The 27,239-nt window shown below is 39.8% G+C and overlaps 1 protein-coding gene and 1 non-coding gene across 3 annotated transcripts; both read left to right on the top strand.

Annotated features, from left to right (window-relative positions):
- Nucleotides 1-4,432: 4,432 nt before the first annotated feature.
- Nucleotides 4,433-4,514, top strand: TRNAS-GCU (transfer RNA serine (anticodon GCU)). The gene has a single exon. It is a non-coding gene; the product is annotated as a tRNA-Ser (tRNA).
- Nucleotides 4,515-15,041: 10,527 nt separating this feature from the next.
- Nucleotides 15,042-25,252, top strand: ZSCAN9 (zinc finger and SCAN domain containing 9). Of its 2 annotated transcripts, none has more exons than XM_059075457.2 (6): nucleotides 15,042-15,168; nucleotides 16,792-17,281; nucleotides 17,464-17,611; nucleotides 20,315-20,413; nucleotides 21,600-22,263; nucleotides 23,279-25,252. In XM_059075457.2, exons 2-5 carry the CDS (start codon nucleotides 16,865-16,867, stop codon nucleotides 22,214-22,216), a joined length of 1,281 nt encoding a protein of 426 aa, XP_058931440.1. In that variant the 5' UTR covers nucleotides 15,042-15,168; nucleotides 16,792-16,864; the 3' UTR covers nucleotides 22,217-22,263; nucleotides 23,279-25,252. The 2 variants fall into 2 exon arrangements, with proteins under 2 accessions (XP_058931440.1, XP_058931441.1); XM_059075458.2 differs by having other exon boundaries at nucleotides 15,076-15,168; nucleotides 20,315-20,401; nucleotides 23,279-25,251.
- The last annotated feature ends 1,987 nt before the right edge of the window (nucleotides 25,253-27,239 follow it).

Genomic DNA, 27,239 nt, shown 5'->3' with positions numbered 1-27,239 from the left:
GTGATTTTATCATACTTAAAGTACAAATTTGTTTCCTGGTAGAATTGCTGCTACTATAGATTATTTAAAATGATCTAAACAGAGAGGTTCCAAGCTTCAACAGTAAGTCCCCATACCACTCAGTGATTTGGCCCCATCTGTACATGTAGGGAAGGAGAGAAAAAATAGAATAACAGGCACAGAGGACAATGAGATCTGAAGATCCTCAGAGCTGAAGGATCAGGAGGATAAGCAGGTTATGAGGGAAAGGGGCTAATGCAGGGCACCAAATGGGAATTCTACTCGGACTCTACTTCAGAGAGGTTTGTAGTCAAATATCTTTTTCTGGAAATTGTATGCTCTACCTGTGGAAATGGAAAGTGAAACCAGATCACTCTGAAAAAAGGTGGGGACATAAAGCTCCAATCCTCTGTAGTTTGGTGAGAAGTAAGACGTGAGATTATGAAGCTTTGGTAGGAGGAAAGCCCAGGAAGGAGCTTGAGGTACAAAAACAGCTATTACAATCACTACGCTATAGAACACAATCAAAAGGATGTTTTCATTGTGCTGTGCTGAAGTAGTTTGTGGAATCAGACCTCTTACAAGTAGTGTAACCTTGACCTGTAAGATATTATGATGACGCTCTACCTTATCATATGTAAAAATTGTTGTTGTTAAATCTAGTGGTCATTTCTTTTATTTATTTATTTATTTTTGGTTGCGTTGTGTCTTTGTTGCTGCGCGCGAGCTTTCTCTAGTTGTGGCAAGCTGGGGCTACTCTTCGTTGCGGTGTGCGGGCTTCTCGTTGTGGTGGCTTCTCTTGTTAGGGAGCACGGGCTCTAGGCACATGGGCTTCAGTAGTTGTGGCACGTGGGCTCTAGTTGTGGCTCACAGGCTCAGAGCGCAGGCTCAGTAGTTGTGGCACACGGGCTTAGTTGCTCCGCTGCATGTGGGATCTTCCCAGACCAGGGCTCGAACCCGTGTCCCCTGCACTGGCAGGTGGATTCTTAACCACTGTACCACCAGGGAAGTCCCTAGTGGTCATTTCTTAATTAATATCTCCATTTATGAGTAGGATTTGGCTCTGTTCACCACTCTTCTGTCTTTAAAAATAACTTGTTTAAATTTTTCTTTACTTAAAAAGTAAATTACTAAATAACATGTACTCGTGGTAAAGAAAAAAAATCTTGAAAAATGTTTTAGCATAGAAAAGTTTAAAGTTTCTGATACTAGCTGTTTACAATTTGTATACATCCTTCAAGATATTTTAATTTTATATCAATCAGAGCCTTCCAGAATTTGCAAAAGGTTCATGTCATCTTCATTACCAGTGTATAAAAAATAAAGAAATGCCAAATAAGGTTTGAAGATATTGAAATATGTTTAAGACCCTTCAGTGAACTCAAAAAAGAAACAATTGTTTATGTAATATATGTATAGATATACACATACATACATAATACTCCTTTGAAGACAACATGAAAAGTCTAAGTTTGGGGGCTTCATAAAATTGAGGTTAAAGCTAAATGGCCTTCACTGATATTAAATATCTACTCTCTCAGTCTATCGTCTAAAACAAACAAAAATACTATACATACTGTTCTGCAACTTGCCTTTAAAAAAAAAACTTAACAGTGGGAAAATATTTATTTGTAAGTTATTACATGTAGATATGTATTAGTCTTATTAATGAACACATACTGCTCTAAGGTTTTGCTTAATCCTAAGTTATTTAACTCAGTATTACATTTGGTGGACATTGGATAGTTTTTAACAGTTTTAACTAAAAAGAAGTGCTCCACTGTATATATATAATGTGTGTGTATACATACTTTTCACACTACTGTTGGCATTTCTCCAGCATAATTCTCTGCTAGTAGGTTGACTATTGGGTATCAGGAAGGGAAGGAGGGAGGGAGGGAGGGAGGGAGGGAGGGAGGGAGGAAGGAAGGAAGGAAGGAAGGAAGGAAGGAAGGAAGGAAGGAAGGAAGGAAGGAAGGAAGGAAGGAAGGAAGAAGGAAGGAAGGGAGGGAGGAAGGGAGGGAAAGAAGAAAGGAAGGATATGAACTTCGTAAATTTTAATAGTTCTTATGCAATTGTCCTTCAGTCTGATTGGGCCGATTTACGCTTGCATGGACAGTATTTCAGAAATCTAAAGTGGGAGTAGGAGAAGGAGAATGATATATTATTGCTTTAAATGGCACATCCTTACATGAGTTAGGTGGAGCATCCTCAGTTACATTTATTAATTAACCATTTGGTTTTCTTTTGTGAATTGACCATAAGTGTTTGGGGGTTTTTTGTTTGTTTCTTTGTTTTTCCGTGCTGCGGCTTGCGGGATGGGACCCTGACCATGGCAGTGAAAGCGCCGAGTACTAACCACTGGACCGCCACGGAATTCCGACCATACATGGGTTTTTGTTTGTTTTTTGTTTTGTTTTGTTTTTCCCCCTACTGGGTTTTCTTTTCGTGTTGAATACAATTTCATACAATTAATTATTAGTGTATTATTTATTTTGTTAGTAATAAAAACAACTACCATAATATCAAATGTTTTGCACAGCAATTACTATTTGCAAGACAATTTTAAAATCTTTTTCTTGAATTTTTGAAATTTATTTTATTTATTTTTTTATACAGCAGGTTCTTATTAGTCATCCATTTTATACACATCACTGTATACATGTCAATCCCAGTCTCCCAGTTCACCACACCCCCCGCCCTCCCCCCCCCCCCCCCCCGCTTTCCCCCCTTGGTGTCCATACGTTTGTTCTCTACATCCGTGTCTCTATTTCTGCCCTGCAGACCGGTTCATCTGTACCATTTTTCTAGGTTCCACATATATGCGTTAATATACGGTATTTGTTTTTCTCTTAATGACTTACGTCACTCTGTATGACAGTCTCTAGATCCATCCACGTGCAAGACAATTTTCTAAGCATTTCACTGATGTTAACTAATTTAATACTTATCGTAACCTTATGGTTTTTTAAAAAGTAGGATTATTAACCCAAAAGTTTTAATTAATTGAAAATATCCTTTCTAGGAGCCTTAATTCTAAGGCTTAGATTTGGTATTAAATCTGTTAACAATAGTTACCGTTTGTTTACACGGACACTGGTGTATTAAGACCAAAACTAATACATTCCCTGCCGTCTTGCTGTAGCGAGAGTGGTCTAAGTCAAACTTCACCGAAGCTCTTAGTTAACAGCAGAAATCCACCCCACCCCCACCCCCCACTCCCGCCCAAGGCTTCCCCTAGGAACGGTTCTGAAGTCACGGGTGTGAAGTGAGCTTGCCTTTGAGTCTCTGAAAGGTAAGTGTGAGTGGTAGCGGATGACTAAAAGTGTAACAATACTCAAAGGAACAAATATTGTTTCATTCAGTATTGCGGATGAAATACCTCTAAAGGTTTCGTGCTGATCGAAGATATTTTGAAATTCGGTGAACTGGGGTGAGAGAGAAGAGTCCCTCCCAACAAAGCTGAGAACAGAGCTAAGAGATTTCGTAGAGAGGAAAAAGGCAACAACATTTTTGTAGAAAAGAACAATTCAACCTCCAAAATTCTGCACTAAATATTTAAAAGTACACAAACTCTCACAAGTGGAAGAGGTTTTTTGTTTTTGTTTTTTTTGCCGCGCCGTGCGGCTTGTAGGATCTTATTTCCCCCACCAGGGATCGAACCTGGGCCACCGGGATTCTTCATGGTCATTTTATCACAGAGGTTGTCAGAGCTGCAGGGGACGTTAGGGGTTACTCACTCCGGCCTCCCTAGTGGGGCTTAGGAAAGAGCCACAACCAGGACTTGGACCCCACCCCACCGGCCCTTCCCAGCGTTAATAGTAGTCAAACTAAGCCACTCTCGCTCTATGATACAAGTATCTTCCCATTGGGGCTCTTTCTCTTGTCTACTTTGTTCCAAAACACGTTCTCATGCGTTGCTGATTTTTCATAGACTGATCAATGCCAAGTCCTAAACTGGATAACAAAAGACAAATGAGGGCGTCTCCAGGCTGGAGGGCATATCACAAAAGCAAATGGAAAGGAATCGCAGAGCCGGGATTCTTGTACCACTCAGAAAACGGGAATCCCGGGATATCTGATCAGGAGGTGGGGAAATCAGTCCCTCGAATGCGGAATGCAGCGGCGGAGGGACCCTGTGAACGTCCGGATGTGTGTCTCCCCGGCACGCAGAGCTGAGTCGGCCAGCCAGGGTTGGCTTGTGTTCAACAACGTGTGTCAGGCCTGGTTTCACCTGTTATCAGGTATTTGCCAAGTAAATTCACCACTGCAAATGTTGTGCATCAGTTTTGTGGTGGTTGTGAAATTTACTTTGACACCTGACTCACACTGTGGTTGTGACGATTGATCCAGGAAAAGAACGATTAGATGCATTGCTATAAAATGTCTGGAAGTACTGCAGGAAGAAGTTGAAGAACGGAGACTCATGGGTGACGAGGTGGCCGAGTGGTTAAGGCGATGGACTGCTAATCCATTGTGCTCTGCACGCGTGGGTTCGAATCCCATCCTCGTCGGTTTGCTGTGCAGATGAAGAGTAAATCTTCCTGTTCCTTTTTTGGTGGAGTTAATTCTTTACTCATCGCTCAGTTAAGTAATTCCTTCTTTACTCATCGCTCAGTTAAGTAATTCCTTCTAATCCCCCCTGTTCTCCACTTCCTCAGTAGCATTTTCCTGGCTGTGAACTTTGTTAACTGATATGCTTGATTCATGTTTCATTCTCCCACAAAATGTTCATTCCATTACAAGTTTTGCTTAGCAGGGATTCCCCATTGAGGAAATAATTGAAGAATTAATTGAGGACCATAGAAAAACATTGCCTAATAAATTTAGAGGAGCTGATAAAATTGTCTATGGAGTAATGTACACAAACTTATGGGTTATTTAAGGCATTATCGGGCTGATTGTATCTCTATGCAATTTTTGTCTATTATCTTTTAACTTTAAAAGCAACCATTATTGTCTAAGGATCCCAGTCTTTGACAAGGAAGACTATGTATCTCTTAGAGATATGACAAAACTAAAAAGTACACGCTATATAACATTCTCAGTTAGGGCTAAATATTTCTTCCTGAGAAAAGGTAATAAAAATATAGGACTCCCCTGGTGGTCCAGCGGTTAAGACTGCACTTCCCTTTCAGGGGGCAAGGGTTTGATCCCTGGTCGGGGAAGTAAGATCCAGCCCGCATACCGCGTGCGATGCACACCCCTGCCCCACCAAAAATGTTAGTAATGTGTAGTTTCTACATGTGACTTCCATATTAGACCTTGGGAGGAAAAAATAATAATAATGTATTTCTTAATTTTGTAATTTATTTATTGCCATTTTGGAGTAAGTGCTACATTCACATGATTCAAAAACTATAAAAATCTATACACCAAAGTTTTGTCACCAATACTGGCCTTCATGTGTCATTCCAGAAACAAAGAATGCAAGTATAATATTAAGCTCTCCAAGATATATTATTTTTAATTGCAGTATAGTTGATTTACAATATTGTGTTAATTTCTGCTGTACAGCAAAGTGATTCAGTTTTATATATATATATATATATATATATATATATATATATATATATATATACACACATCCTTTTTATATATATGTTCTTTTCCATTGTGATTTATCACGGGATTTGAATATAGTTCCCTGTGCTATACAGTAGGACCTTGTTGTCATCCATTCTATATATAATAGTTTGCATCTCTTAACCCCAAACTCCCAATCCTTCCCTCCCCAACCAACCCTCCCCTTGGCAACCACAAGTCTGTTCTCTATGTCTGTGAGCCCATTTCTGTTTCATAGATAAGTTCATTTGTGTCATGTTTTAGATTCCACATATAAATGATATCATATGGCATTTGTCTTTCTCTTTCTGACTTACTTCACTTAGTATGATAATCTCTAGTTCCATCCATGTTGCTGCAAATGCATTATTTCATTCGTTTTTATGGCTGAGCAATATTCATTGTGTATATGTACCACATCTTCTTTATCTACTCATCTGTCGATGGACATTTAGGTTGTTTCCATGTCTTGGCTATTGTGAATAGTGCTGCTTTGAACATAGGGGTGCATGTAACCAAGATATATTGTTAAATGAAAAAGAGCATAGTGCAAGACAATGTGTATAATGCTACTTATAAAAAAAGGTAAATATATCTATATCTGAATATATACAACATTTTGCATGTGTGTGTCTATAGCTGTAATATAAATGTCTAGAAGGAGATAAGCTGTGTTCTAGGGTGTATTCATTTGTAAGATGTTGCCACATTTCCTCCATAGGGATTGTACTGATTTGTACCCCCAACCAAATAAGTAGAAAGGAGACCAAACCACACCTGCTTCTGCAGCCCTGTAAGAGGGATTATTATTTCAACTAGCATTGGCACAGATCATCTAAATGCAAGCGTAAGCACTCACAGTGGAAGGAAATAGGAATCCTGATTTCTCATAAGCTTGGTGACTTTGGTTTATTACAGACTTTCTGGATAATCAGTGGCAGTTTATAGACTGGACTGATTCAAGATTCAAGATTTAATGGATTTGGGATATTGGTGAGATTGAGCCGCTGTGTGGTTTTAAGGTAGAACTCATTTGATTGTTTTATTAGAATGAAAATTTTAAATGTCTAATTAGAGATCTGAAATTGGATCACTGGATTCGAAGCATTAGATCATATGCAACTGATGAGATTACTCTAGTTCAGTCGTTCTCTAAAGTGCAGTCCTCCCAAGCAACAGCATTATCATCACCTGGAAACTTGTTAGAAGTACAAACTCCAGGGCTGGGGCCCAACAATTTGTGCTTGAACAAGCTCTTAGGATAATCCTGATTTATGCTAAAGTTTGAAACTCTAGTTTTGTTTTGTTTTATTTCAAAACATGGTTAACCTAGTTTCTGTCCATCTTGGTAATATCTTTTCTCCCCAGGATGCACATTTCTCCCATCATTGCAACATCAACATGAGTGTCTATCTTGATTTTTCCCTGCTCTGCCAGGATTAATCGTTCTAACCCCTACTCTGCCCACAGAGCTAGGACCCACAGAGCAAGCTAATGTAGTGTAAAGACACCAGCCAAAGACGACCAGAAACAAACCTGACAAAATCAGTGTAATGAATTAATGCAGCGACAGGATACTCCAAGGTAACCGGGAAATACCTCTCAACAAGAGAAATGAGAGAAACCTCTTTTATTAATAATTGAGTTACTTTAGAAGACTCTGAAGAGCCTCTAAGGGGAGCGGGTCTGGGTTGGTGGCTATTTCTGAGGCGGGATTAGAAGAAGCGCGGATTAGCTACGAATTGGGTATGGTTATGAAGAGAGGGCTGTTTTAGGTATCCCAATAATAGGTGGACGTAGCCGACCGGGTCTGGGGCGTCGTAAGAAGGCAGTTATCACTCAAAGAGGGGGCCGTAGTGGCATTTTACAGCTGCTGCATGATCTTGGGGGAAAACATTGTTTCCTGTTTACTTTGCAGTTGGCATTACCTGTATCTGTCCTCCCAGCCCAATAACAGCAGCTTCACTGTTTTCTTTTTCAGTTGGAGTAGGTTTTCTTCCTTTTCATCTAGACAGGTTCCTGAGCCTCGGCTTCAAGGAGCTACTCCCCGGTTGCTTCGACTTTGGTTGTTCAGGCGACTTTGGAGAGGAAGGAGGCCGAGGTTTCCTCCTTTTCACCCCAATCCAAGGGGCCTATGAGACGAGGCGCGGGAAAACGGCCCGCAGAGGGAACTTGCGCTCTCGCATTCTCTGCCTGATGCTGGGTTTTGAGGCCTCTCCGGACTACGGGTGGGGTCGGGGTGGGTGGTGAGGAAGGCAGAACAGAAGGCCGACTCGCGTAAATTATCCAGGCGAATTGCGAGGTCTCCTCCCGCGGACGCCCAGCAGCGAAGAAAGCGCCCCCTGCTGGAGGTCGGCGGTAGAGTTGCCGAGTAAAACAGAGCTCCCAGTTAATTTGAATTTCAGATAAAGAACGAACCATTTTTTACATACAAATGTGGCAAACCTAGTTGGTGGCTGCGCGCCCGTGAGCGGCCTTCAGGGCAGGGCGGGCGGCAGGGAGGGTTCCCTTCCTCGAAGATTCAGAGGCCAGAGGGCGTCTCCATCTCAGGAAATGTCACTCTCTCGCCCTTTCCACCGGCTCCTGAGGGTTTGTAAACTTCCAAGAGAAAATGCCCATTTCTGACCTCTCCAGGGCTCAGCCCACTTACGAATCTCAGAAAGAGGCATTACCTGATGGCTTGAGAACTCCTTCGCTTTGAAATATAACTCTCACTCCTTGAAGCTGAATGAATGTATCATTACGTCGGAAAGGAGTGTTACTCCAAAAAAGGGGAGAAATGAGCTCCTTCAAGTCACTTACCCAAGAGGCAAATGCAAAACTAGACCCAAAGGTCGCATCGAGATATGAACTCCGATCATCAGATTCAAAGCCCATAATGCTAACCGTTACACAGCAGGACAGTTACCTGGCGGTGTTTACGGTGATGTTTAAGTGAAATGAACTAGCGGCCTCGGCTGCGGTGGAACTGGCGACTCCTGAGCTCCCCTGCCCGGCGGAATCCCCCGGCCTCCGCCTTCCGCTCTCTCAGTCCGCTTTTTTGCTCCAAGTCCAATTCTTTTCGTTTCTTCATTCTCTTGCATCTCCAGTTCCCGCGAGTCCTCAAATACTCTGGCTGGAAGAGCGCGCCGGTCGAAACGGTGTGTTATGCGGCGATGCGGTGCCCCCTCCCGCTCCAGTTTCAATCCTGAGGTTCGCTGTTCTCTTTGGGGTGAGTTCCTGAAACGCTCTCGGTCTCTGGGCACAGCCCGCGGTGGCCGGAATGTTCGTAACCGCAAATGCAGGTAAAACTAAAAGATACTACCCTAATCAACGCTATGCAGAATAGTTTTAAGAACCTGGTTGCAAAGTATATGTATTTCTAGAAAATATAATATACCGAAACAACTTTAGAAGAAATAGAAAATCCGAGCAGACCAGTTACAATTGAAGACATAAAGTTGTCAACAAACTACCCCCGAAAAAATATCAGACATAAGTTTCACAGGTGAATTTTAATAAACTAGTTACAGAACAGATAATTCCAATGCATTTAAAACTGTTCCAGAATATAGATAAAGAAGAGAATTTTCGGTCTTGGAAGGCGGGGGCGGGGTGTGTGTGGAGAACAATCCAAATAATGATCTTGAAACCAAAACTGATTACCAAAAAGAAAACCACATATTCTTATTCTTATTTATGCTTAATCCTAAATAAAATAGGAGCAGAATCCAGCAGCACGTTAGAGTAAATCATTTACTATGGCAAAGTGGAGATGAGCATGAACGTTGTTTAAAATTTTCAGAGCTTTAAACACAATTCACCATATTAGCATATCTAAGGAGAAACAGCATATATGCATTTAATAGATGTGGAGATGGCATTTTATTATGTTAACATACATTTTGATATATTAAATTTTTTAAATAAAAAGAATAGATAGTTCCTTACTTAACGTGATAAACATATCTAACTAACATCAACATCATCCTGCTTTACAGGGGAAACATTTTATGCCTTCTCTTTGAAGCTAGCTAGCAACATGTTAGAAAAATGTCCATTCTCACTACTATTATTTTATATTGTCCTAGAGGAACTAGACAATGCATTTAACAAGAGAAATAAATGAATTTGAAAGAAAGAGTTAAAATTATATGAAGGTATCCAAGGATTTGATAATAAACTGAAATATATTTATAAAAATAAGAGAAATCAATTGCCTTCACACACAAACACACAACATGAAAGAACCCCATTTACAATAGCAACAAAAGAGATAAAATGTTGACAAATAAATTTTCTTCAGTTTTGTTTATTCATTTTTTTTTAAGATTCCACATATAAGTGATAATATTATAAATATAAATATATAATATTCCATTGTGTATATATACCACATCTTCTTTATCCATTCATCTGTTGATTGACACTTAGATTGCTTTCACATCCTGGCTATTATAAATAATACTGCTATGAACATTGGTGTGCATGTATATTTTTGAATTACTGTTTTCATTTTCTTTGGACACATACCCAGGAATGCAATTCCTAGATCATATGGTAGTTCTAGTTTTATTTTTTTGAGGAACCTCCATACTGTTTTTCATAGTGGCTGCACCAATGCACATTCCCACCAACAGTGTGTGAGGGTTCCCCTTTCTCCACATCCTCTCCAACATTTGTTATTTACAGACTTTTTGATGATAGCCATTCTGACAGGTGTGAGGTGATATTTCATTGTGGTTTTGATTTGCATTTCTCTGATGATTAGAGATGTTGAGCATATTTTCATGTGCCTGTTGGCTATCTGTATGTCTTCTTTGGAAAAATGTCTATTCTGGTCTTCTGCTCATTTTTTAATCAGTTTGTTTGTTTGTTTGTTGATATTGAGTTTATGAGCTGTTTATATATTTTGGGTATTAACCCATTATCAGTCATATCATTTGCAAATGCTTTCTCTCATTCAGTATGTTGTCTTTTCATTTTGTTGAGAAATAAATTTAAGAGCAAATTACAAGATCAATAGTAAGAAAACTTTAAATATTGTTGACTGAATCAAGATATGGAGAGGAAGGCATATCAATTTTCTCTACAAGTTAGTCTAGGTGTTTAATATAATGCCAATAAAAATTAATATAGAATTTTGTTTTCAGACTGGATAAACATCTTCTAAAGTTTATGTGAAAAGTAAACAAGCATTAGCAGTCAGGAAAATTCAGAAAAGAGTAACAAAGAAGACACAGGCCTTTTGGGTTTTAAAACATATTACAAGCTATAATGAATAAAACATTATAGTATGAACAGGATAGAAAATCCAAGAGTAGGCACAAATATTTAAGAATTTGATAAAAATGGCATTTCAAGTCAGTGGAGAAAAGATAGATCATTCAGTAAATCGTACTGGGACATCTGGGTAGACATCTAAAAAAAAATTAAGTGTAATCCACACCTCACATTTTACAACTGAATAGTTTCTAGGTGGTTCAAAAATTTAAAAAGGAAAAAAATAAAACCATAAAATTCCTAGAAGAAACCACATGAGAATTTTCCTTTATAGTCTTGGCACAAGGGAGGCCTTTCTTGAAATCACAGGAAACATAAAGGATTAGTAAATTTACTTAAAAATTTAAAATTTCTGTGTAACTAAAATGAACATAAACTAGAGTGGAAAAATTCCAAACTACCACAACAGACTAATTTCCCTAATATAAAATTATCATGCAAATCAGTATAAAGACCATCACAAAAGGAAAAAGGGAAAGGGTATGAACAAAAACTTCACAGAAAGAAAGTGTACATGAATATTAATTTATTCAATTTTGTTCATATTTTTAAAATGCTAATTAATACTACAATAATATACCCTTTTTTCTTATTTTGGCAAAGATCAAAAAGTTTGATGAAGATTGGGGTGGTATCACTTTCAGATATTATTAGGGAGCTGCAAATTTTCATAACTATTAATACTTTTGAGGGCAATTTAGTAATCTATATACATAAGTGCATATATTCTTTGACTCAGAAATTCTACATCTAGGAATTTACCCTAGAGATATACTCATACGTGGGTAAGATGATGTATGTATGAAACTATTTAATTTAGTATGGTTTATAAATAGAAAATAATTGGAAATAACTTAATTGCTCATCCATAAAGGACTGCCTAAAAAAATCTACATGATGAAATATTATACAACTGTCAAAAATAAAGAGGTAAGTCTATGTCTATGGCTATGGGAAAAACTCCAAGATATATTGTTAAATTAAACAAGCAAAATGGGGAGCTGTATGCATAATATTCTACTATTTGTGTAAAATAATGGAGATAAATTATAAATAAAGATTTGCTTCTATATGTATGAAATATCTCTGAAAACCTACAGAAGAAATCAAAGGTTTTGGCTGTTTCTAGGGGATGAAATTAGGTGACGGGGGTAGGAGTAGGATGGAAATTTTTGTTAAATAATTCTTAAATTTGAAAATGTTTAAATAGATGTTGAGGGGGAGGGAGAGAGGGAGACTAGTACATATCCAGGATCCCTTATCACAGTTCCAAAATCTATAAAATTCTGAAAACTTTTTTCCCCCATGAATTTGGCACTAAAACTCATCTGAGGCAAATCTCGAAGTGAACTGAACTCGGATTTTTTTAATATAGTCTTAAAAAATCTGAATTCTGAAACACAGTTACTCCCAAAGTTTTATGTGTAACGAACACCATATACTCACCTACATTTATAAGCATTCATTTTGCCATATTTGCACTCTCTCTCACATACTCTCTGGCTGAAGTATTTGATATCAAATTATAGACATCATGATATACCACCCTTGAACACTTCAGTTCCCATCTCTAAAAAATAAGGACATTTTCCGGGACTTCCCTGGTGGTCCAATAGTTAAGACTCTGTGCTCTCAATGCAGGGGGAGCAGGTTGAATCCCTGGCTGGGGAAATAAGACCCCGCATGCCACACAGTGCAGCCAAAAAAAAAGAATCTTAAAAAATAAGGACATTTTCCTACAGAACAGCAATACCATTGTCAAGCTCAACAGAAAAGTCAAAGGGAGATGTTTCAATGTATTCCCTTTTGTACTTTTTGTATTTTGAATCTGTGGCTCTATAACTTATTCAATAGATAATACAATTTTAAATTAGAAACAAATTGGATGAGACCTTTAATACATAAAAGTGACCAGAAGACAATGGGATCTGTCAAGGCATCATTAAAGGACAGGAAAGGATTCACAAATACCCAATTAATAATAGAGATTGAGGGAAAAATCATTTCATTTTAATGCCCAACTAATTTGGGGCTGGTGTGCATAGAGCTTTCATCAAGTCAGTACTGACAAAAGCATGGTAGGCACAGAAAGCCAACCCAAATCCAACACAAGTGTGTATTGCTTTGAAGTAAGACTTTGTTCTCTCTGTCATAGAGAGTCCAATATAATCAACTTGCCATTAGGTGACTGGCTGTTCCCACTGAGATATTACACCATATCTAGGGTTTCAGACTGGTTGTGGCTCAACAGTGGTGGTGTCTTGATTAGCTTTAGTGAAAGGAAGCCTTTTTTTTTTTGAGACTATGCACATTCTTTATCATGGTAGTCATGGTCACCATGTTCAAAAGTTCCTTGATCAAACACTGAGCTGAAAAAACAGTTGCTGACATCCATAGGGCAGATCAGCTTACCCACTTGCTTACTGAAACCCCTTACATGGTGGGTTAGTGAAGATTTGTATGGGACACAAATATTTTTACACTTGAATCTAACCACATACCAGCTAGTTCCCTCAATCTCTGTGTTACCAATCCTCCAAAACATTTCCTCCTCCTTCTCCTCCTCCTTCTTCTTTTTTTGAGCTTACAACATAACACACAGTAGAGTCAGTATCCCGATATGCCTGTTTCCAGATTCAGGTGACCCTCAATCTTTTTAGTAAGCCATGTAGTCAGCATTTCTTCTTGTCTCTGAGCTAATGGCATTTTAAATATTTTGAGTAGAAAGTCCCAATTCTAAGTTAAATATAATCCCTTCTGTACCAAGGCACTCATCAAGGTACTGCTATAGGGGAATCTTCCTCCAAACAGACAATTGGGAGCCAGTCTTTCTCTGGACCACAAGGAAGTCCAATGTGCTGTCCACTTGACCCTAGAGTCTAACCGGCCTGAGTCCTATAGTTGACCTACTTAACAAGCACACATAAACCAGTTAAAGAGCCTAATTAACTGTTAGTGAGATATTTGAGAGCATGAAAACTGTGTTTACTTGTCACAGATAGGCATCAAAAATGGAAAAGAATAACACATTTAAAGCCCAAGAGAATTTGAGCATTTACTCCCATTTTATAGTTTTTAGGAAAGTTGTACTGAGGGCTTTGCAAGTGAGGTATGCTGCAGAAAGTGATCAGGATTGGGGGCAAGTTTTCTTCATGCTGGTACTCTTAATACACAGTTATTGGATATTTGGAAGAAGCTGAAGTAAAAGATGAAGCTTGAGTTTATTTAATGACCTCAGATGGCTAGGTTGCCTAAAACAACTAAAGAAACTTACACAGCTACAGTTTTGGAGTTAAAATGCATCATGGAACGTCCATTAACATGCAAGATGCTTTTTTATTACTGTGATAAAATAAATAAACAACGAGGTTCCATTAAAACAAAGCAAAACATAGTTTAATCTATGAAATACCGCCATTCTGTTTGGCATAATAAAATTAATGAATGACAAACAGTACTTAAAATTATGCTCTTTGGTACTAATAAAGGTAATTTAATAGGTTTTGGACTGATTTTATATTACTACTAAGAATCCAGACAACTTTGTAGCAAACAAACAAACAAATAAAACAAACAAACAAAAAAAGGAAGGAAGGAGGGAAGAAAGGTAGGAAGGAAAGAAGACCTCTATCAATATGTAGGGGCCTGGTCAAATAAATTGCCAGGCATGTACTTGATGTACTATTATTATGCAGCCACTAAATGAATTAGACCTGCCTAATAAAGATGTCTGGGATACATGACGTGAAAACTTTAAAATAAGTGATGGGGGAAAAGCTAAATGTAAAATAGCTCAATGCCTGTCTATCCATCTATCTATCTAACGTGTGTGAGCGAGAGACAGAGACAGAGATGAGAATTATACATGCAAATTCCAAGCTAACGGTGACAGCGGTTATCTCAGGGAAGTGAGGCTTAGGAGGGACAGGATGGGATTTCACCTTTTACTTTATTAATTTTGGCATTGTCTGAGCCTTTTAAAAAGTCATAGGTAATGTATTAATTTTTTTAATGTGTTAAAAATAAGCATTTTCAATAATTAACGGTTTGTGCTTCATCTGTGTTTTCAGTTTAAAACCTATCTGGGGTCCACACACGTAACGAATTCTGATTATGTGATTCACCGTTGAAATCGAACCGGACGCCCAGGAAATTGGCGGCTGGTTCCAGGTGAGGCACGCGCAGGAGGTAGGAAACGAGACGCTGAATCCTAGACCGGCCGGAAGTGCCCGTGCGCGGTGGGCCCCGCAGTGGGCTGGCGTCTTCCCCGAAGGGCCATTGTTCCCGGCGCGCTCCTCCCAGCGTCGGGGCGGGAGCCCCCAACCTCCTCACCTTTTCCAGGTCTGGTGAGGAACCGGGGTTGGGTGGGTGTGGTGAGAAAGGGGTGTGGAAAGTGAGCCTCGTCCCCGGGGAGGCGGAGTGGGGGGTGGGGGCAGTGGTCGTGCCCCGCGATCCTGGAGCAGATCCGTCACCCGGGCTGGGGGGACGTTACGCGGGGGAGGTCTCGGGGAGGGTCACCGCGGTGAATAACGGCAGCAGGATTAGGACTCAGGGCAGGAAACGCCTGGAGTCTGGGGAAATATCTTCGGGGACAAGGAAGTTAAGGACAAATTTGTAAAGACTTTTTGCAGCCTTCCTCGTGGAGAGCCAGTGTCTATACACTCTCACTCTTTGGTTCTAAAAGCAGATGAAGGGGCGTTGAATGGACTGCTTGTCAAGTGCAGAATGTGACATTTTACGGTTCCTTTTCCCTTAGTTCATTGATTCTCAAACCTTGGAGTGCATACAAATCCCTGGGGAGCCTAGAAGTTAAAGGTACATAATCAGGGCTCCCTGCTCTTCTCCTCCCACCCCTAAGCCCCGGATTCCGATTCCCTAGCTGTCTGCCACAGGGCCTGTCAAGCTGGAATTCAGCTTCTGGTCCGCACTCCTGACATTTTGGAGACACTCAGTCCTCCTGGGTCTCAGGCACTGCCTGGATATGAGCACACTTTTCTCTTGGGCTTCTGTGGATTCTTAGGACTGTCCGCACAAAGAATTTGACCTTAAGAAACTTACTTAACTTCCCCTGGCCCCCATTTCTAATCTAGTGAAATAGTGATTGTAATCAAACCTCAGAGGGTAATTGTGAGGATTAAATATGGTCTTGTATCTGAAAGCATGTTGTAGACTGTTGTGCAGTGTTGGCTGTTACTCTTAGGAAGCAGCAGAGCAGTGTGGAAAGCTCACAGGACTTGCAGTCGACCTAAGCTTTCCTTTCTGTAAATTTAGTAAAAATGAAACCAACCTTAATGGTTGTTTTGAAGATTATTTTTAAAAACTCAAGTAAAGATTTCAATAAAAGTTAGTTCATTTAGTCAAAGACAAGAACAACAGGGACTTTCCTGGTGGTCCAGTGGGTAAGACTCCGTGCTCCCAATGCAAGGGGCCCGGATTCTATCCCTGGTCAGGGAACTAGATCCCGCCCCCCCCCCCAACTAAATGGTCCCCCGTGCTGCAAATAAGACCCGGCGCAGCAAAATAAATAAATTAAAAAAATATTTTTAAAGGCAAGAGCAATATTTTCATTTATTCTTTCTCTAATTTGATTTTTATACAGTGAGTCTGAACTTTTTAACCATTCTGAGTGATCTGTATGGCCCTTAATTCCTCCGTGAACTCCATATGGTATTATTGCTATTTCTTTTTCACATTAAAAAACTGAGATTGAAACAAGATAAGAAATTGGCACAAGGTCGAACAATTAGTAAGTTAGAACTGGAATAAAACCTAGGTCTGGGTAACTTGAAAACCTATGCTTTTTGTACATTATGACCTTATATTTTCCACTATTCTCATTTTTGGTTACCAAGTCACTGTACTTTCAGTGAAGAGCTTTAGGTGTATGACAGTTGCTTATATTATCAGTTTTTTATCATTAACTATTGCCATTTTTCTACCTAAACAATGATTTTCACTGCTTAGGAGGGAACTTCCAAAGGTGTTTCTAAAACATAGCTCCAGCTAGAGGGTGCCTTTTAGGCTGTTCAAGGTCAAAATGAATACAGACTCCAAGGAGGTTATATCCCTGGATGTTCAAGCTCGTGATGTTTGGGAAGAACTTACTGTGAAAGCAGAGGCAGAAAGTCACCTCCAAATGCAGGAATCCGGACTGAAACGCAATAATCCACTGGCAAGGGAGATCTTCCGAAGGCGCTTTCGACAGCTCTGCTACCAAGAGACCCCTGGACCAAGGGAGGCTCTCACCCGACTCCGGGATCTTTGCTACCAGTGGTTGAGGCCGCATGTGAGCACAAAGGAGCAGATTATGGACCTGCTGGTACTGGAGCAGTTCCTGTGTATCCTGCCCAAGGAGGTGCAGGGCTGGGTGCAGGAGCGCTGTCCAGAGAGTGGGGAAGAGGCAGTGATTTTGCTGGAGGATCTGGAGAGAGAGCTCGATGAACCACAACACGAGGTAGGAAGGGAGATTCACCAGGGAAAGAGTATATATAGGTCACCAAGGACCCTTGTGTCCTCTGCTTTGTATCCTCTTGACTTTGCTGATTAAATAAGACCCAGCTTTCTGCTTCTCTCTGGGACATGTTTCTCTAGACAATTAATTTCTTCAGAAGTCAAATCTTGTCTCTTTATTTCTAGATGGTAGCCTACAGACACCGAGGAGAAGTCCTCTCTAAAGAGACAGTGTCTCTAGGAGAGCAGATGTCACTGGGCCTTCAGTCCCAGCCTAAGGAGCCCCAGCTCACATGTGACCCTGCTCAGGAGCCCCACTGTATTGGAAAGACAGGTGAGGGACAGGATTTATCTGGGGTTGAACATATCTCACCGAGTCAAGTACAAACCAATAAAAAACCAGAGCTGGGAAATTAGGGGGTCAGAAGACGCTTTACCAGCAATGTTCAGTACTTCTGAGTGCCTAGTGTGCTTGTCTTTGTCCCGATCCCCTGCATGCAGTCTTCCCCTGGGTACCATCCTAGAAGCTCTCTTGTCTTCTGGCACATGGTACATTAGGAAGACTTTTAGGAATCACTGTGGAGCACAATTTTAGAGAATGGGCTTCAAGGTTTCACAGACAGGTTCATATCATGGCTTTGCCTCTTGGAAGCTGCTTGTACCTGGGCAGGTTACTTAACCGATTGATCAAGGTTTCTTCATCTGCAAAATGGGGTTAATAATAGTATTGTCTTAGTCTGCTCAGGCTGCTGTAACAGAATATCACAGACTGGGTGGCTTAAACAACAGAAGTTTTTTTTCATAGTTCTGGAGGCTAGAAATTGAAGATCAGAGTGCCATCAGAGTTGGTTTCTGGTGAGACCTGTCTTCCTGGATTGTAGAGAGCAGCCTTCTTGCTGTGTCCTCACATGGGCATTCCTCTCTGCATGTGGCTGTGGAGAGAGGGAGAGAGAGACAGAGAGAGAGTCAGAGAGCACTCTGGTAGTTCTTCCTCTTCGAAGGACATCAGTCCTATTGGATTATGGCCCCACCTTTAATTACCTTAATTATCTCCCTAAAGACCTTATCTCCAAAAACTGGGCTTCCCTGGTGGTGTAGTGGTTAAGAATCTGCCTGCCAATGCAGGAGAAACGGGTTCTGAGCCCTGGTCTGGGAAGATCCCACATGCCGCGGAGCAACTAAGCCCATGTGCCACAACTACCGAGCCTGCGCTCTAGAGCCCACGAGCCACAACTGCTGAGCCCACGTGCCTAGAGCCTGTGCTCCGCAACAAGAGAAGCCACCGCAATGAGAAGCCCACGCACCACAACGAAGAGTAACCCCCGCTCACCGCAACTAGAGAAACCTGGGCATAGCATCGAACACCCAATGCAGCCAAAATTAAATAAATAAATAAACAAAAACAGGGCTTCAACATATGAATTTGAGGTGGGGATGACACAGTTCAGTGTATAACTAAAATGTACCTCAGAAGCTTGTGAGCATTGAATACAAACAATTTGTGAAAAACACTTGGCACGCATTATGCTTAATATATAGTAACTGTTCTTATCAGAAATTACCAGTGCCACCCTTGTCAGTTTGGGTTTACATTTGCAGTCAGAAGATATGAGCTATGCTTAGTAGTTGGCAGACTGGATGAGAAAATCCAGTGGAATAGACTTTGCCATTTCCTTGTATGCAATCTCCTTAGTGGTGTCAGTACTGGGCACCAGTGGGTATAGTGGTGGGCACTTGGGGCTGAGTCAACTGCCTTCCCATTCTAGCTCTCCCTGCAGCAGTTGGCTCCAAATTCTGTCTAATTACCCACACATAACATCACAGCCTCTTTCTGACTTTTTGTTACCCTTCTGGTAATCCATCTACAGCAGAGGTTTCCTGTTTTCATTTTCACATTACCTCCACATGTAACAAAGTCACAGCTTTTCTTGCCGCTCTGCCTCCTGCTTCTATTTATTTCATTTATCCTACCAATCATACAGTTATCATGGATTTTGGAACACATCTCTTGATTTAAATTAAAATTCTATTTGATGAGTAAATTCTGTGCACACTGCAGATCTTCCTCTGACTCCCATGACTTCATCTTATTAAAATTCTTTCTGGTTTCATTTTCCCCCTTTATGAGCATCTTTCCAGTCAGTTCCTTTGCTACTTTCTTCCTCCTCTCCCCATGAACTTGGATTTTTCATTTTCCATCTATTTTCTCCTTCTACTTTCCAAACTGCACCTAGAACCCTGCTGAGAACCCATCTTCCAGGGTACATCTGAGTAAGTCTATTCCCCCATCCATCCATCTAGTCATTCATTCATTCAACAAATATTTATTAAGCATCTACAGTGGCTACAGGAGAGTATCCAGAGGGCATCTACAGATCAGAGAATTCTCCCTATAGGACTATCAATGCAGGTGTGTGTTATACATTTAGGACAAGCTTATTTTGTAAAGCAACATAGTGTTTGGGATTAAAAGGACCAAATCGAAGTTCCAGCTGTTTGGTTTTTTAGCCAAGCAACATTTAAAGTTACTTTATATCACCGAGTTTGAATTTCGTTTAGAATTCATAGTGATAGTAAAAAAATCCAAATAATAGTAATAAAAATTAATAATGGTAATAAAAATCCAAAAATCCAAATAAGTTTACATAGTAAAAAGTAAAAGTTCTCCTCTAAGTCCAGCTCCCCAGGAGTAACTACTCTTGTCAAATTGCTGTATATTTTCCAGACTTTTTTCTAAATATAGAGTCTGTCTAGCTATATGTCTGTCTTCCTTTTTATTTTTTTCCTAGTTCTTTTTTTTTTCCTAGTTCTTTAAAGAAGTGGGATAATAGCATCAGGGGGGTTTGTGGTGAATTAGTTTGATAATGTATGTGAAAGTGCTTTGTAAGTCATGGAAGGCTGTATAAATGATAATTATTAAAAGGTGAGAAATGTCTCTGTTTTTATATTCTATCCAGTTCCTTTGTGCATTTCAGATATAAATGTGAAGTTTGGGCAGCAGTACTGACCTCACTTGTGGCCCATTTATTCTCTGCAGGCACATTTCTGTTTTGCAAACCTGTTGTCATCTCCCAGCTAAAAGGAGGAGAAGAACCATGGTCTCACCCCAGAGGAGTCCTAAAAGGTACCTGTCCAGGTGTGTGAGGGACAATGCAGTTAGATGTGGGAGAAAAAGCCAGATGTTGGTTAAAGGAGGGGGTTGGGGCAATTTTCCTTGGGCTTTTCTGGGTTGCAAGGTGGGAATCACACCTGGGGAACCCTAAGAATTCCACAGTAGCTGCTCTCTAGCGTTTAGACAGTTTGGGTCTGTTTGTCTCCATTCTCACCTTCAACTCCTCCAAGCAGAGAGGGTCTAATTGGGTTGGCTGGACACTGTCCAACATGAACCAGTCCTACAGGCAGCCTTTGCCTCAGTGCTGGTCCCTGAGCCAGTCAATTGAGGCCATAGTAGTAGCACTGATTTCAGTCCTTTCTCTTTTATTCATTCAGCAAATATTTATTGATCAGCCACTATGTGCCAAGCTTGCTTCTCAGGGAATAAGCCAGAAAGATCCTGTTTCTGTGGAGATGAGATTGTAGCAAGGGGGAGACAATAAGCATATAAATAAGGAGATGATGTGTTAGGAGGTGGTATTATGGAATGAAGCACAAATAGAACTGCCTAAGGGGGATTATGACTGCTATGGATGGGGCACACAGATTGTAGTTTTAAACAGAAGAATTAATGTGAGAATTGAGCAAAAACTTGAAGGAAGTGAGAGAGTGAGGCTTGCTATTATCTGAGGTTCGAGCTTTCCAGAAAGAGAGAGGCACTAGAGCAAAGGCTTTGTGCTGGGGATGCACCCGGGATGGTTATGGATTAGAAACATAAAGTACTTCCTGAAGCACCTAGAATAGGAGAAGCTCAGCGCTTGTTCCATAAACGACTGAATGAATGAATGTATACATGAGGTCGGTTTCCTTGGAAAGGGTCACTTGGAGGCTCCCTACCTCACAGAGGGGAGGGGGTTCTCAGGGAAGACTCCAAAGAAGCCACTCTGATCCTGACCCTTCTCTTCCCATGAAGAAGTTTAAAAAATATTCTCTCCAGGCCCCATCCACGTTGGGGTGGACCGAGCTGCATTTCGCCAAAGAGGGCAAACCTCCCTCATTACCTAGAGGAAGGTGTTAACACACTGGCCCTTCTGCTTCTAACCTCCTCCTTACTCTATGACGTAGAGTGACATCAGGATTGAAGCACCTTGCATTTCTGTGCACATAGTGACCCTCCTGTCACTAGGCTCAGGGAACAAGTGACATTTACCTGGTCTTTTTTGTTTCAGATGGAATGACCAAGACTGAGGACAGAGAGTTGGTGCTAAGGAAAGACTGTCCTAAGAGAGTGGAACCACATGGGAAAATGTCTTACGGGCAGACCTGGGAGATATCACAGCAGGATCCGCGACACAGAGAAGTTGGTGACCGCAAGGGTGGGGTAGAGAGGCGCTGGGGAAGCCCCTTAGGAGCCGGACCACACAGATGTAAAGAATGTGGGAAGAGCTTTGCTCAGAGCTCAGGTCTCGTTCGACATCAAAGAGTTCACACTGGAGAAAGACCCTACGAATGTAATGAGTGTGGGAAAACCTTCAGTCGGAGTTCGGGTCTTTTTAATCACCGAGGAATCCACAATATTCAGAAACGGTACCACTGTAAGGAGTGTGGGAAGGCCTTCAGTCAGAGTGCCGGTCTCATCCAGCATCAGAGAATCCACAAGGGAGAAAAGCCCTATCAGTGCAGCCAGTGCAACAAGAGCTACAGTCGGCGTTCATTTCTCATCGAGCATCAGAGAAGCCACACAGGGGAACGACCTCACCATTGCAACAAGTGTGGGAAAAGCTTTAATCGCCACTGCAACCTCATCCGCCATCAGAAGATCCACGTGGTGGCAGAGCTGGTCTAATCCAAGCTGTGTGCAAGTTTTCCAGATCACTGGCCAAGTCGTGCGGGGTAGGTAGAGACTAGAAAACACCTTTCTTCCTGTCTCCACTAAGTGTATTTTGGTCTGGGGACATTTAAAGAGATAGGTTTGGGTTTTTGAAGCTGCTACTTTCCCTTTGGTTCCTTTGTGCCTTCCTGTTTCTTACTACCCCCACGTCTCTTATTTATTCTCTTTGAGATGGCTGCTGAAGTTTTCTGATAATGTAATAAATGGCATTGCTATAGCCAACATGCCAGGAAGATCTGTATCTGTGTTTAATCCCTAAAGATCCCATAGAGCTCTGCTAATGTTTTACAGTAAATGGGTCTTTGGTGTTCCCCGTGACTAGTACCTGCATAGTAAACACCTTTTGTGCCTACTGCTTCCCTCTGACACCTGCACGATGCTCCCCTGAGATAGTGACCAGCACTGGCTGGGTGCGTCACTGTTTTTCAGAGTGCTTCCACTTACTTAACCACAGTTGGTCCTCACAACAACCACACAGGGAAATGAGCATTATCATTATCCTGTTTTATAGATGAGGAATTGAAGATTCACAAAACCCAAGCCTCAGCACCAAGGCTTAAACCCTGGACTTTTATTTTTAGTAACTTTAAATTATGGAATAATTTTAGACTTATAACAAAGTTGCAAAGATAGATAGAGTGCTTATATACCGTTCACCCAGCTTCCTCTAATGTTAACATCTCACATCGGGTCTTCTTAGTTAAACCCTGGGCTTTTGACTCCAGATTCCAATCTGTTTACAGTGTCATGCTTCATACTGGTATTCTCAGATTTCCTCATTTAAGCTTAGTCACCTGAAATTCCCTTAGTGCTTTCCCATCACATCTTCAGCGTTACAAAAAGTCATCGGTATTCTGAGCACAGGACATCAGAGCATTGGGTCATCATCCATAAGATGCTTTAAAAACTACCATATTAAATCTCCTGAGTTTTTCCCTTCTGTTTCTTTGCTTAGGTCTGGATTTGTCTGCTGATGTTCTGATCTAATCTCATGTCTGTGGTTTTTTTCACACTTAGGATCCTGGTGAATGCTCCCATTCAAGTGTTCTACATACCTTCCCGTATAACTCTATATTTTCTTTGGAACTGCTATCCTTTTATCAGTCCTGACCTTTCCATCTGAAACAATAATCCAGTGAAAAGAAGGGATCTGTTGTAAGGGAGAAAATCTTCCAAATGAAATGCAAGAGTAGGAAGTTTGTGTATATCTGAAAAGTATATGAAGAGGGAATAATATGAGAAGGGCATGAGAATGATGAATCTGTGGTGCCAGGGGCCAAAAGAAGAAACAGTGGCCAGAAAGACAGAGAACATGTACGTGGGATGAAGAAAGGAAGGAAAAGTTCAGACAGTGGACATCATTCGGTAAAAGGACTGAAGATGGTCATAGGAACTTATCCAGAATGGTACAGAATGGTTATGGATGTGTCAGGATTTGACTGTGCAGGGCAAATATGCAACAAACTGTCAACATGGTAACTAGGGTGGATGGGGGATTATACGGCCCTTTCACATTCTGTGTTACATATCTTTGAACTGTGAATGTGATGATCCTACAGAGGTGGTATGGACCCCCCTTCCCAGTTACTAGGGATGATGCCATGCACACACACAAGAATGTATGAAAAATTTATTACTCTCATCATGGAACTCTCTGGGGATAGCAGGGTAGCACCCAAGCTGGTCCAGAACTGGCTTGAGTAGCATAAGGAGAGTGAGAGCTAGTGGCCCTGGTTTTTATTTTGGTTGGGGGATGGGTCTAGGAAATAGTTCTCATTGCACAAATAGATAAGGGCTTGCATAGCTTGTACTTCCTTCAGGTGCCAAGTGAGGAGGCACTGGGATTTCTTATAAACTTGCCCAGATGTGGGGCAGAAGGGAAGGGGAAGATAGAGGTTGAAAGCTGTCAGTGATCAAACATCAAAAACAGAGTAAAGATTTTTTTAAAAATTACAGTTTAAAGAGAATCAATTCAGGAGGCGCTTTTATTTACCATGTGATTCTGGTCTCTCTGCCCTTATAAACTAAGGAGTAATTACAAATTTAGCATTCAATCAATTTTTTTTTAAATGTATGTAACCAGAAAAAACGTGTTAAAAAAACAAAAATTTATACTTGTCCATTTGACTACCTGAAACTCTCACTTCTGCAGAGTGGCTCATGAGGGCAGAAATCTTTGTCTTTTTTTGTTACTGTTGTATCCTGAATATCTAAAACAGTGTCTGGCTCAGAAAAGTGACTCAATTAACATTATTGTTCATGTACAAGACTCCTACAGGTTAAATAATTTAAAGCTGTTAAGTCCATGTGTATATCATTTTCAACTTTACTATACAGTATATACTGACATTGCTTTTTTTTTTTTTGGCCGTGCCATGTGGGATCTTAGTTTCCTGATCAGGAATCTAACCCATGCCCCTGGCATTGGGAGCACAGAGTCTTAACCACTGGACCACCAGGGAAGTCCCTGACATTGCTTTTTAAGATGAGCATACCAGCTTACACACCCATCAGCTGTGTACAAGAGTTCAAAAGTTTTCACATTCTTACTGGCAAATATTATTGAAGCTCTGCAAAATTTTGCTGAGGTGAGGTTTGGGTATGAAATGGCTTAAAATTTGTCTTCTCTTAGTAAATAATGAGGTTAAGGATATTTGCTTATGTTTGTTGGTCATTCCAGATTCCACATCTATGAATTGCTTGTGTATAGTTCTTGTCAATTATTCTGTTTGATTGTTGGCTTTTTTCTTGTTTGTTAGTGCTCTCTGTATAGTCTGTATATTGATCCTTGTTGATCATATGGCTTGCAAATATCTTCTGTCAGTCTTCTGTTTGTAGTTTCTACTTGTTTCTGGTATCTTTTGATGTAGTTTTGAATTTTAATGATGTTAAATTTACAAAATTTTTCCTTCACATTTTGTGCAGTTTGTGTATTTTAAAAGAAATCTTGCTTTATTCAAGAGCATTAAAAAATGCTTCTAATTTTTTTCTAAAAGTGTGAAAGTTCTGCTTTTTGACTTTTAAGTCTTTAAACAACTGGAAGTAATTTGTTATTTGTCAACCAAATTTTATTTTTTTCCATTTATATCAAAACATTGCAGTGTTATTTATCAAATACAGTATATATACATATATACCTACATGCCTACATCTATATTTATTTCTATAAGTAACTGTAGATATTGGGACTTGAGTTCACACTGATACCTTCAGTTCCAATCCAATACCACAGGATTCATTTTGGCCTTTCTCTTTTTCATGTTTGTAACTCCTTTTCTGACATGAAGAATCTGGCTCCCAATATCTTGTATATTTACTTAATTGATTAATGCTTCCTGTGTGTAATCAATTTCCCCATGTCGTCTTGCTCCTCTCATGGGCTCAGACTTCAGATCTTAAGTTGGTGAAACTTGAATGGGGTCTGTGGAGTAAGTAGTTGTAATATATCAGTGTAAATTTTCCTGCTGTAGCTTCCTTCCTTAACCCCTCTGAACACTCTTCTCACTCACTGGGGCTCTGAACTCACTCTGGGCTGGGCTGCCACCTCCTCACCCACTTCCTTTGGCCCTACCTAAAGGCTTTTGGATGGAATTATTCAGGAAGGAAGGTAGGATTTTGTTTAATTTAAAAGAAAATTACTATGGAAAATTACAAACATATATAAGTATAAAGAATATTACAATGAACCCCCCTCTGCCTCTCATGCAACTTCAATAACTCATCTTTGCACCATTTTCTTTTTTTCTTTGTTTCTTTCTGAGTATTTCAAAGCAAATAGACATTATATCAGTTATTATATATAATATATATTATATATAATATATATTATATATAATATATAATTTTATATGATTATATATTATATACATAATATATAATATATTACATATACTATACAATGTAATTATATAATATATGTTATATATTATATAATGTAATTATATAATATATTACATACATATATAATATTTTATATATTACATATATTATATAATATAATTATATAATATATGTACTATGTGCAATATATTATATTATATATATAATTATATACTAGATAATATATATTATATAATATATTACATATATAATCACATTATACAATATATTATATATTACATATTATATAATTACATTATATAATATATATTATATCGAGACATTATATCAGTTCACCCACAAGTACAAATTTCAGTATGAATTTCTAACAAATGACTTTTTTCTTAACATAAACATAATATTATTATGGCAACTAAATTGGTAGTGATTCCTTAATGTCATTGTGTTATAGTTTTCCCAGTTGTCTCAAATATGCCATTTTACAGTTGTTTTGGTCTGATTAGGGCCCAAATAAGGTTTACCATTGCATTTGGTTGGAATATCAGTCTCTTTTAATCTATGACAGCTCCCCTTTCTCTCCTGCCTTTTCGAAAGATGCCATTTATTTGTTGAAGAACCTGAACCTTGTGTTCTATAGAATATAGAATGTCCCACATTCTGGATTTGGTTGATTACTTCTTTTAAGTATCATTTAACTCATTAATTCTCAAACTCAACTGCATAGGAATCACCTAGGAAATACTTAAAGTCATTCATGCCTGAGTCCCACCCTCTGACATTCTGATTTAATTGATTTCAGTTTCAGCCGAGGTATCAGGATGTTTTAAAAGCTCCCCAATGATCCTAATGTGTTGAGGTGTTTGAAAACTGCTTAACTTGCTTCTGTATCTCACCTATACAGAGGCATTAGGATCTAGAAACTAGATTCAGGTTCACTTATTTTGCCAATGCTTCATGGCAGCACCCTGTACCTCCTGTGGCAGCTCATCAAGAGAAGAATATTTTCTAGTAGTTTTCCTTTGTAACAGCCTTGACATCTCTCATTTTCTTAAGTTTTATCTCTTTGTTGTCCCTTGAACTGCAGAGGGAATAAAAACTAAGGAATAAAAACTCAGGAAGGGGGCTTCCCTGGTGGCGC

The sequence above is a fragment of the Kogia breviceps genome, chromosome 10 (assembly GCF_026419965.1).
Source record: "Kogia breviceps isolate mKogBre1 chromosome 10, mKogBre1 haplotype 1, whole genome shotgun sequence".
NCBI classification, from domain to species: Eukaryota; Metazoa; Chordata; class Mammalia; order Artiodactyla; family Physeteridae; genus Kogia; species Kogia breviceps.
Note: the sequence above shows the minus strand (reverse complement) of the source record. Positions and strands in the feature narration are given on the sequence as shown.